The sequence below is a fragment of the Haematobia irritans genome, chromosome 2 (assembly GCF_050003625.1).
Source record: "Haematobia irritans isolate KBUSLIRL chromosome 2, ASM5000362v1, whole genome shotgun sequence".
NCBI classification, from domain to species: Eukaryota; Metazoa; Arthropoda; class Insecta; order Diptera; family Muscidae; genus Haematobia; species Haematobia irritans.
Genome location: NC_134398.1, coordinates 173393609 through 173406828, shown reverse-complemented (window position 1 = coordinate 173406828; position 13220 = coordinate 173393609). Strand labels below are relative to the sequence as shown.

At 26.0% G+C, this 13220-nt stretch overlaps 1 protein-coding gene across 1 annotated transcript in view; it reads left to right on the top strand.

The window, feature by feature from the left end:
• The window catches only part of net (atonal bHLH transcription factor 8-like protein net), a 38068-nt gene extending 31070 nt beyond the window's left edge, over nucleotides 1–6998 (top strand). Inside the window, exon 2 of the mRNA XM_075296843.1 lies at nucleotides 4417–6998. Within this exon, the coding sequence (XP_075152958.1) occupies nucleotides 4417–5558 (1142 nt within the window). The 3' untranslated portion in view covers nucleotides 5559–6998. The remainder of the gene's footprint in view (nucleotides 1–4416) is intronic.
• Nucleotides 6999–13220: the final 6222 nt, after the last annotated feature.

The window sequence follows — 13220 nt, the reverse complement described above, 5'->3', positions numbered from 1 at the left end:
GTGTATATTTTTTCTTTTACAGTTTACGCAAATTTCATGTATCACAATTCGGGAATTATAACAAGCAAAATAACTTGTTGCTTCATTTGTTCACCCGTAATATTAATTTAATGACTGTGAAAATGAACGCTAACAAACTCGTGAAAATAAAAACAAAAATAAATTAAACCCAAATGAAAGTAAAGTGTGTCGGCAGGTAAAAAAAAACAAAAACATAAACAGAACCACCGATAACAGGACAGTAAAGTAGAATATTCCCCCCAACGAAAACCCCAAAAAGCGACAATTAAGCAAAAAATGACGTTCAAAATGTGACAGACAAACAGGTCGAGACAAATAACCATTAAAAAAGGCCAGTAGACGTGGCATTAATGCAATATAATTTTACACATATTTCAATATTGAGGTGAAAACCTGGCTAAAATTTTGTGTATTACCCACGTATGTGACGAAGTATCCATGTGGAGTTTACTCTAAAAAAACGTGTGCGTTTTTTGGTGCTGATTTGACTGTTTAATTGTATTTTTGTGTGATTTTTTTCAATATAAGGTTAACCAGTTTAATGGCTTCGTTGAACTTGAAAATATGCATTGACAAGGAAAAAAGGGTATTTTGTATATTTGTTTTTGTTATTGTTAATTTAAAATAATACGATTCTGCATATCAGAATCAGCTCATGTTGAAAAAAAGTAAATCAATAAAAAAAATGTCTGAATAAACCACATAAAAGTACTGGCAAAAAAATGTGAAATTGTAAACCTCAAAATATATATTTCGAAAAAGGGGTCATAAAACCAGTTGACAAAACACATATTTTTTGCTTACGATTTTCGACCACACCACATTTTTTTTTTTTCAAATAAAGAAATCCTGTTTGAAAACTTAAGCTTGGGACAGGTTTAAATGCTATAATAAAAAATAAAAAAAACAGACACTGAGACAAACTGAAGAAAAATGATCGAAAAAGTAAAATTAAGAGAAAAATAAGATGAGACAAAAACTAAATGAATAGACTTAAGTAAAATTATTTAAACTATATTAATTTTAATTAATTAAAATAATTTATGTTTTTAATGAAATTTAATTAAATTAAATTGAATTTATATTAAATTAAATAAAAATATAATCAAAGTTAATTTAAATATAAATAAATTAAATATTATTAATTTATATAATATTGAAATTAAAAATAAAACTAAAATTAAATACAAACAAAAACGAAATGAATAGACTTAAGTAAAAATTATTTAAACTATATTAATTTTAATTAATTAAAATAATTTATGTTTTTAATGAAATTTAATGAAATTAAATTGAATTTATATTAAATTAAATAATAATATAATCAAAGTTTATTTAAATATAAATAAATTAAATATAATTAATTTATATAATATTGAAATTAAAAATAAAACTAAAATTAAATACAAACAAAAACTAAATGATTAGACCTAAGTAAAAATAATTTAAACTAATTTAATTTTAATTAATTAAAATAATTTATGTTTTTAATGAAATTTAATTAAATTATATTGAAATTATGTTAAATTAAATAAAAATATAATCAAAGTTAATTTAAATATAAATAAATTAATAATTATTAATTTATATAATATTGAAATTAAAAATACAACTAAAATTAAACCGAAAATACATATAAGTTAAAATAAAATTAAAATTAAAAAAATAATAATAATACTAACAATGATATTATTAATATAAAAATCGGAGAAATAAAATAAAAATAGAAATAAAATGCAAACTGAATTTTAAATTTAAATTTTGAATTTCATGAAATTGAATTAAATTAAATGAAAATAAATTAAATTAAATTGAAATTATATTAAATTAAATAAAAATATTAACAAAGTTAATTTAAATATAAATAAATTAAATATAATTAATTAAATATAATATTGAAATTAAAAATAAAACTAAAATTAAACCGAAAATACATATAAAATTAAACTAATTTAAATTAAAAAATAATAATAATACTAACAATGATATTATTAATATTAAAATCGGAGAACTAAAATTAAAATAGAAATAAAACGCAAACTAAATTTTAAATTTAAATTTTGAATTTCATGAAATTTAATTAAATTAAATTGTGATAAATCAAATTCAATTAAAATACAATTACGTTTAATTTAAAATTAAAATTAAAACTAAAATTAAAAAAAAAAATAAAATTAAATGAAATAAAATAAAATTAAAAAAATAATATTAAAAATGTTATTATTAATATTAAGTTTAAAAAAAAAATAAAAGTGAAGTAGGAATAAAATAAAAATAGAACACATTTTAAATTAAAATTAAAACTGGAATTAAATTTAATTTCAAATTAAAATGAAACTTAAATCAATATAAAAATTAAAAGTAAAATTAAAGTAAAAAAAATATAATTTATATAATATTAAAATTAAAAATCAAATTAAACCGAAAATACATATAAGTTAAAATATTAAATTATTAAAAAACTATTACTAAGGTTAGGTCAAGTTTAAAAAAATAAAAGTGAAGTAGGAATAAAATAAAAATAGAACACATTTTAAATTAAAATTAAAACTGGAATTAAATTTAAAATCAAATTAAAATGAAACTTAAATCAATATAAAAATTAAAACGAAAAGGAAAAGGAAAATTAAAGTAAAAAAATATAATTTATATAATATTAAAATTAAAAATCAAATTAAACCGAAAATATATATAAATTAAAATAAAATTTTATTAAAATACTATTACTAAGGTTAGGTTAGGTGGCAGGCTCACTTAGACTATTCAGTCCATTGTGATACCACATTGGTGAACTTCTCTCTTATCACTGAGTGCTGCCCGATTCCATGTTAAGCTCAATGACAAGGGACCTCCTTTTTTATAGCCGAGTCCGAACGGCGTTCCACATTGCAGTGAAACCACTTAGAGAAGCTTTGAAACCCTCAGAAATGTCACCAGCATTACTGAGGTGGGATAATCCACCGCTGAAAAACTTTTTGGTGTTCGGTCGAAGCAGGAATCGAACCCACGACCTTGTGTATGCAAGACGGGCATGCTAATCATTGCACAACAGTGCCTCCCATACTATTACTAAACATGTTATATTAAATTCAGAGAAATAAAATTACAATAGAAATAAAATGCAAACTTAAATTTAAATCTAAATTTGAATTAACATTAAAACACAAATAAACATTTCATTTTAAAATTAAGATAAAAAAATTTTAATTTTTAATTTCATGAAATTTAATTAAACTAAATTGTGATAAATCAAATTCAATAAAAATATAAATAAATTTAATTTAAATATCAAAAAAAAACTAAAATTAAGATTAAATTAAAAAGAATATTACAACAGTTATTATTAATATTAAAAATCTAAAAGGAAAAATAAAATAGAAATTTAAAATTAAAATAAAATAAAAAAATTAAATTAAATTTAATTTAAATTTAAATTTAAAATTAAATTAATATTAAAATTTAAATATAAATTAAAAGTAAAATTTAAATTAAATTAAAAAATAAAATTAAATTTAATTTAATTTAAAATAAGAATAAAAATTATAATAGAAATTAAAATTTAATTAAAATTTAAATTAAAAGTAAAATTTAAATTAAATTAAAAAATAAAATTAAATTTAATTTTAATTAATTTTAATTTAAAATAAAAATTATAATAGAAATTAAAATTTAATTAAAATTAAAATTAAATTAAAAAATAAAATTAAATTAAATTTAAAATAAAAATAAAAATTATAATAGAAATTACAATTAAATTACTATTAAAAACTATCATGAAAATAAAATAATAAAATAAAAATTTTAAATTAATTAAAATTACAATTAAAAAAATTAAAACATTAAATTAAAAAAAAAAAAAACAAAACAAACAAACAATTAAAATCAAAATTAAAATAATAATAGAAAGTAAAAATTTAAGTAAATTAAATTTAAAATAAATATTAAAACTTTAGAATATTTTAAATGTTTATTCTAATTTTCCTCACAATATTTTTTTCGAAATGTACTGAAACTGAAATCTGGGCTTGAGAAAAAACCAAAAACAAAAAAAACAATAATATCCATAAATTTTATCTAATCGTCTTAATTATACAAAGATTCCAGTAGACAAGTGTTTGAATGACTATTTTGGATGGTTTTTTCGGCTTTGTGTCTAACACGGGCTATTTGCTTGAGGCAAAAAACCGGCTGGGAATCACCCATTCATTCAGAAAGCGTGGGCGAAATGTCGTTGTCTATGTTTTTTAAAAAAAATGCCTTATTCATAGATTATGCAAATTTCTATTGATTTTTATGTTTTGTGAATAGGATTTTGGTTTTTAATCTGAAATTCTTTTCTGAATGAAGACGGCAAATTTGCTAATTTGGATTTTTTTCTGGTTTTTATCATTTTAGGTTCTCCCCATTCCAATGATCGTGATGCTGGTTTCTGTTCCGGCAGTTCAGAGGGCGGTGATGATTACTCCATGGATAATATGCGCCTGGCGCCCAGTACACCACCCACAGATGCTTCTGACGATTCGGTAGAGGTTAAGGTTTCTCCCATTTCCTTGGTTCGCAATAAACGCAAAAGTTCAGAACCTTCAAAAGTCATTAGTGAGCATGAGGAGAGATCAACAATAGCCTCACAATCCAATGGGCCACTTAAGAAACGTATACGTTACTCATCAACCACAGACTCGGGAGTGGTTTTGACACCGCCTGCTGTAACTATCACCTCGCCACCACCTGCCCTATGGGATCCTAGTCAGATATTACCTCATGAACTTATGCCAAATCCTGCTCAAGTTTTTGTACGACATCCAGGAGTTACGACATTGCATCGTTTGCCTAAGGAAGAAATTCTAGATGAGTTACCTCAGGAGCAAGAGGAACCTTTGGCTTTGGTCTTGAAGAAGAAGCCAATTGATACCGAAGAAGAAGAGGAAGCAGCAGCAACAGCAGAAAGATCCCGCAAAAAGTCATCATTGAAATCTCTAACACCTAAGAAACGATTTCTAGCCCATGAATCATCATCGCTGGAGAGATCTCCCAAGCAAGTCTGTCTAGATAGGAGTAAAGATAAAACTCAAGAAGCTACTGGTAGTAATCCAAATCTGGTACCACCTCCGGCCTTCTCCCTGACATCCTCCCATGAAGACTTTTCGCTAAATACCTCAGCAAATACAACGAAAAATTCCTCATCATCAGCAGCTTCAGGTGGCAGTTCTTCGAAACCCCAACAAAGGAATTACAAAAATATGACAAGAGAACGACGTATTGAGGCTAATGCTCGTGAACGATCACGAGTCCATACCATCTCAGCAGCTTATGAAACTCTACGTCAGGCTGTACCCTCCTATTCGAATAATCAAAAACTTTCAAAGCTTTCAGTTTTGAGAGTGGCGTGTTCCTATATTCTGACATTATCCCGCATGGCCGGCTATGATTACAGTCAAGATCAATCGGAACCCTCGATAGCAGATTGTTTTGATGCTGTTACAGCGACTATACAGACGGAGGGTAAAATACGCAAGAAAAAGGAGGATGAAAAATAAATGCTTGAGCAATAAAATAATCAATAAAGAGTCTGAAAGAGGTTTCCTCCCCCTCCCCCCACTGCTAAAACAAGCTTAGGAGAAAGAACAAGCAAAGCAAAATTTATGGAATAAATTTCCAAAATTTTGTTTTATTTGAACTGATCTTGAATTAGGAAAAACATACATCGGGAAAAATTATGGAAAATTTAAAAAGGGTTTTGTAGTAAAATATTGAGAAAAAAAACTTCAAATAAATAAGAGCTTTGAAAGCTATGATAATGTTTTGAAGACTATCTATCAACAAAACCATTCCCAAGGAAATGCTTTTCTAAAAGCTATGGAAATTTAAACAAAAAAATATTTTGCACTTTTTATGATATTTTAAGAATTAATCAGTAGTGTTTCGTCTATTTGGAATAAAAGCTTCCATAGAAACCTATAAAAAAAATCTGCAATTATATTGGAATTTATTATAAAAATTTATCAAAACCCTTTTTATTTTTTTTTGTTAATATTTTTCCCATAAAAATAAAAGCTTCTTGAAAAATACAGAATAATATACCATTTAAATCATAAGCTATTCTCTTCAAGAAAAAAAAAAACAAAACTATGATATTAAAAATTTATTTAAATGTGATTTTGCTTTAAAACAAACAAAACAACTTAAGCTTAATTTATAAAAAAAAAAAAACGTAAAACAAAAAAACTAATCAATCCAACCCACTGTTTATCTATAAAGAACAAAACAAAAATATTGTAAATTACAAAAAGTTATTGTTACTCCAAAAGAAAAACAAAGCTTTGTCAAATTTATATGGAAAAAAGGCTTACGCAAATTTAACAAAAAAAGACAATAAAAAAATTATTTAAATGTACTACAAAATGAAAATATCTTTAAACTCAGCAAGAACACCAATTATGACAATAATTTTCAAACAACAAAAAATCCTAATAAAATGTCAAAATTATATATATGTAAATGTACAAAAAAAAAAATTCTGGTATGTCTCTAGTTAAACCATAATTATATGTAGTTATCTATTTATTGGGTTTTACTTGCTTGCAAGTCAACCCTTTAGGATTTTTTTATGTAAATTAATTTTTTCTGGTAATTATTTTTATTTTTTAGTTATTTGTATAAAAAGAATTAGTTTTTTTAGTTTTAAGATACACCTCTATCTCTCGCTCCTCTAGTTTTTCTTTTGTAATTTAATTTGTAATCTCATTGTTTTTATTTTTAGTTTTTTTCATTATTTTATTATGTTTAATAAGTTATTGATATAAAGTGCCATAAGTGAAGAAAAAATATTTAACTATGCCATGAAGTAAAAAAAACAACAAACATTCTGGTGAAAATCAATTCTCAATAAAAAGAAAATCCCAAAAAAAAAATCCAGCACTTTTTCACAAGTGAAAGTGTTGACATTTTTTTTTTTTCTTGTCAAAAATTAAATGAAATTGTCTTTTATTTTAATTTGATCTAGAATTTGTATTTCTAAGGATTTAGATCATAGTCCTGGGTAATAGAAGGCATTGTAATCATAATCCAAATTTTTACGAATTTTTAATAATTTAAAAACATTTTTTTAATTTCATTGCGCAATTCCACCACCATAGAACGGGGGTTTAATAAGGTTGTCATTCCGTTTGTAACACATCGAAATATCGATTTCCGACTATATAAAGTATATATATTCTTGATCAGGGAGAAATTCTAAGACGATATAAGCATGTCCGTCTGTCTGCTGTAATCACGCTACAGCCTTCAATAATGGCGCTATCGTCCTGAAATTTGGCACAGATTCGTCTTTTGTTTGCAGGCAGGTCAAGTTCGAAGATGGTCTATATCGGTCCAAGTTTTGATATAGTCCCCATATAAACCGACCTCCCGATTTGGTGTCTTGGGCTTATAAAATCTGTAGTTTTCATCCAATTTGCCTGAAATTGGAAATCTAGAGGAATTTTAGGACCATCAAAAAGTGTACTGAAAATGGTGCTTATAGGTCCAAGTTTTGGAATAGCCCCCATATGGACCGATTTCCCGATTTTGCTCTTGGGCGTCTAGAAAGTGTATTTTCTATCCGATTTGCCTGAAATTGGAAATCTAGAGGTATTCTAGGACCATAAAGTGGTGTGCCGAAAAAGGGGTGTATCGGTCCATGTTTTGATATAGCCCCCATATAGACCGATCTCCCGATTTTTCTTCTTGGGCTTCTAGAATCCGTAGTGTTTATCCAATTTACCTGAAATTGGAAATCTAGAGGTATTCTAGGAAAATAAAAATTGCTTGAAACTGAATACAAAATTTCCAGATTTTACTTCCCGTAGTCATTGGGATGAAAATCCCGATTTTACTTCTTGGGCTTCTAGAATCCGTAGTTTTTACCCAATTTGCCTGAAATTGGAAATCTAGAGGTATTCTAGGAAAATAAAAATTGCTTGAAACTGAATACAAAATTTCCAGATTTTACTTCTCGTAGTCATTGGGATGAAAATCCACTGATTTTAGATTTCAAATCAAGGCGTTATTTCATAATTTTCTTGCACACTTACAGAATCTGATCTAGTCTTCATAGGTAAAATCTTTACATTTATCTGTGGGAAGCGTACTGGTTGAACTGCTCTGCTTGGGAAAATATCTGTCATCAAACCCCCCTGAAATTTTCAAAGGAAACTTTTATATTTGATTCATGGTGGTGGGTATTTAAGATTCGGCCCGGCCGAACTGTATATACTTGTTTCTGTATATACTTGTTTCGAGTAAAAACGTCTTTACAATATACGTCTTTGCAACATAACATATTTTTAAATGCTTTTTTGCTTTGTAGTCAAGATACAAAAAGTCAACAAATCTAAATAAAATTTTAATAATTTTGAAAAATTTTTCAGAATTGTTAAACCCAAGTATACCTTAGTCAAACAAATTTTTTTTATAAAGACACCCATTTTCATTAAAAAGTTTATCGAATTTGGACAATGAGAACATTTTTATATATATAATATTTATTCAGAGAAATGCGTCTTCTGTACTAAGCAAAATTCGCATTCGTATTTTAAGGCAATGACATCTACAATTTCAAGACAGTATTTTTTTTAGTGCAATCAAAGTAATTCATTTTCAACTAACCTCTTTGGCAAGTAAACCCGATCCATTTGTTCGTTCACTAGCTGCTTAATTTGGAATGGTTTGGAGAAAACCAAATCCGATAACTAGCCTAAGTTGATTTTTCAATATGTTTTGCATCTGTTCTATAAATTTTGAAAAAATTTTCTATAGAAATAAAATTTGACAAAATTTTTTATGGAAATAAAATTTTGACAATATTTTCTATAAAAATAAAATTTTCAAAAAAATTCAATGGAAATAAAATTTGGACAAAATTTTCTATAGAAATAAAATTTTGACAAAATTTTCTATAGAAATAAAATGTTAAAAAAAAATTTATAGAAATAAACTTTTGACAAAATTTTCTATAGAAATAAAATTTTGACAAAATTTTCTAAGAAATACAATTTTGAAAAAATTTTCGACACAAATAAAATTTTGAATAAAATTTCTATAGAAATAAAATTTTGAAAATTTTTCTATAGAACTAAAATTTTCACAAAAATTTCGATAGAAATAAAATTTTGACAAAATTTTCTATAGAAAAAAATTTTGACAACATTTTCTATAGAAATAAAATTTTTACATACTTTAATATAGAAATAAAATGTTGACAAAATTTCCTATAGAAATTAAATTTTGTTAAAATGTTCATAGAAATAAAATTTTGACAAAATTTTCTAAGAAATACAATTTTGAAAAAAATTTCGACACAAATAAAATTTTGAACAAAATTTCTATAGAAATAAAATTTTGAAAATTTTTCTATAGAACTAAAATTTTCACAAAAATTTCTATAGAAATAAAATTTTGACAAAATTTTCTATAGAAATAAAATTTTTACATACTTTTATATAGAAATAAAATGTTGACAAAATTTCCTACAGAAATTAAAATTTTTACATACTTTTATATAGAAATGAAAATTTTGACAAAGTTTTCTATAGAAATTAAAACTTTGACAAAATTTCCTATAGAAATTAAAATTTTGGCAAAATTTTCTATAAAAATGAAAATTTTGACAAAATTTTCTATAGAAATGAAAATTTTGATAAAATTTTCTATAAAAATTAAAATTTTGACAAAATTTTCTATAAAAATTAAAATTTTGACAAAATTTTCTATAGAAATTAAAATTTTGACAAAATTTTCTATAGACATAATTTTGTTTATAAAATTTTCTATTAAAATACAATTTTGACAAAATTTTTTATAGAAATACAATTTTGACAAAATGTTCTATAGAAATAAAATTTTGACAAAATTTTCTGTAGAAATAAAATGTTCACAAAATTTCCTATAGAAATGAAAATTTTGATAAAATTTTCTATAGAAAGTAAAACTTTGACAAAATTTCCTATAGAAATTATAATTTTGACAAAATTTTCTATAGAAATGAAAATTTTGACAAAATTTTCTATAAAAATTAAAATTTTGACAAAATTTTCTATAGAAATTAAAATTTTGACAAAATTTTTTATAGACATAATTTTGTTTATAAAATTTTCCATTAAAACACAATTTTGACAAAATTTTCTATAGAAATACAATTTTGACAAAATTTCCTGAAGAAATAAAATTTGGACAAAATTTTCTATAGAATTAAAATCTTGACAAATTTTTCTATAGAAATAAAATGTTGAATAAATTTTTATAGAAATATACTTTTGACAAAATTTTCTATAGAAATAAAAATATGACAAAATTTTATAAAAATAAAAGTATGTAAAAATTTTATATAAAAATAAAAGTATGGCAACATTTTCTATAGAACTAAATTTTTAACAAATAAAATTTTGACAAAATTTTCTATACAAATAAAATTTTGAAAAAAAAAAATTCTATAGAAATAAAATTGTGACAAAATTTTCTATAGAAGTAAAATTTTGAAAAACTTTTCTAGAAATATAAAATTTTGACAAAATTTCAATCGAAATAAAATTTTGACAAACTTTTTTATAGAAATAAAATTCTGACAAACTTTTTTATAGAAATAAAATTCTGACAAAATTGTCTATAGAAATTAAAATTGTGACAAAATATTCTGTAGAAATCGAACCACGAAAAATGTTCTATAGAAATAAAAGTTTTTTGATTTTATTTCTATAGAACATAGAATTAAAATTTGGAAAAAAAAATTCTATAGAAGTAAAATTTTGACAACATTTTGTATAGAAATAAAATTTTTACACAATTTTCTATAGATACAAAATATTGACAAAGTTTACTATGGAAATAAAATTTTGAAAAAATTCTTATAGAAATAAAATTTTGCCGAAATTTTCTATAGAAATAAAATTTTGAAAAAATGTTTATAGAAATACAATTTTGACAAAATTTTTTTTAGAAATCTAAAATTTTTGAAAATTTTTTGTTTTTGAAATAAAATCTTGCAAAATATGATGTTTTTGTTTGGTAGCCTGTTGGTAAGACTTTCCCCAATTTTTGGTAGATTTTGTTTGCATCGAATGCCAACCGCCAAATAAAAGGCAATCATACTATCACGCATGAATTTCATGGCGAATAAAGTTATTTCTGATTTCAATCGATTGGAATAAATCTGTCAGATGATAGCAACACTGAGGTGGTTGCAGTACATACCAGCCACACGGTAGTCGGGCCCGTCCGACTTTGGACTTTTCGTAATAGTTAATGTTGGTCATTTGGCTTAAGAACTCCTTGACCCTTCAACGGATATATAGCAAATGAATTTCCTCAATTAGTTAATTGCCTTTATTTCTATTTTAACCCTATTTAAGTTTTCTTTTTCTCTCCTCAAACATCAACAATTAAATGGGACAATAATAATTAAATTTGCTTAGCAACGCCAGCTGTGTGTGCTGATTGTTACTCCAACAAATTTTCTAGGGGGTTTATATTTCAAACAAAACAAAAAAAAACAGAAGCATAAATGGACTGGAAACCACATGTTATTGACATTCAATCATCCAGTTTAATATTTCATAATCCATCATTCGAAATTCCCACTTAGTCACTGAGCTATTTTTTGCCTCTTCTCTCTATTCTAATTATTCCCAACGATTTACGATCGTTTTCCTATGGTCTCTGTGTGTGTTTATGTGTTTACACTGACGTTGTGTTGCTCTGTTTATCATATTTAAGACCTTAATTAACACCTGTTTGGATGGAATTTTTAACGCCGCCGCCACTGCCGTTATTATTGCCGGCGCTCTCACAAGGCATCGCATGACTTGACACCAATTTATATAGAAAAAACCAAATTGACTTAGCATGCAAATGCAATAGTATGGGTAGGTGGGGGATGGAGCTGAAAAGTTTGTCCAAATGTTTTGTTGATTGGAATTGAGGTGTCTCCCACAATGGAATAACAAAAACCCAAACATTTGGAATAGATAACAAAGAAACGAGTGAATGCGTCGAAACATCTGAAGCAATTTGAGGTGGTTAACTTAAATGTCAAAAATATCATCCAGAAGCTGGCGAGGAGGTGGTTAGAGGTAATCGAAATAAACGCATACACTCAATAAACAGTTAAAGAAATTTAATATTGGAACGAAAATACTTTCGAACTTGGTTGTCCATCTCCGTCTATAGCTGAGTACTATTTATGTTCAATTTTCAAGCTGAAAACCAGCTTGTTTTTACGGTTACTTTTTATACCCTCCATCATAGGATGGGGGTATATTAACTTTGTCATTCCGTTTGTAACACATCGAAATATTGCTCTAAGACCCCATAAAGTATATATATTCTGGGTCGTGGTGAAATTCTGAGTCGATCTAAGCATGTCCGTCCGTCCGTCCGTCCGTCTGTTGAAATCACGCTAACTTCCGAACGAAACAAGCTATCGACTTGAAACTTGGCACAAGTAGTTGTTATCGATGTAGGTCGGATGGTATTGAAAATGGGCCATATCGGTCCACTTTTACGTATAGCCCCCATATAAAGGGACCCTCAGATTTGGCTTGTGGAGCCTCTAACAGAAGCATATTTCATCCGATCCGGCTGAAATTTGGTATGTGGTGTTGGTATATGGTCTCTAACAACCATGAAAAAATTGGTCCCCATCGGTTCATAATTATATATAGCCCCCATATAAAGCGATCCACATCGGTTCATAATTATATATAGCCCCCATATAAACCGATCCCAAGATTTGGCTTGCAGAACCTCAAAGAAAAGCAAATTTCATCCAATCCGGTTGAAATTTGGAACATGTTATTAGTACATGATCGCTAACAACCGTCCCCGAATTGGTCCATAATTATATATAGCCCCCATTTAAACCGTTCTCCAGATTTGACTTCCGGAGCCTCTTGGCGAAGCAAAATTCATCCGATCCGGTTCAGATGTGGAACGTGGTGTTAGTATATGGTCTCTACCATTCATGCAAAAATTGGTCCACATCGGTTCACAATTATATATAGGTTAGGTTAGGTTAAAGTGGCAGCCCGATTAAGATTCAGGCTCATTTAGACTATTCAGTCCATTGTGATACCACATTAACTAAAAGTACCTATTACATATGGGCACTTCTAGTTTTAACCGCTGAACCTTCTTGATTATTTTTCTTTGTTGAACCAACCAGATTG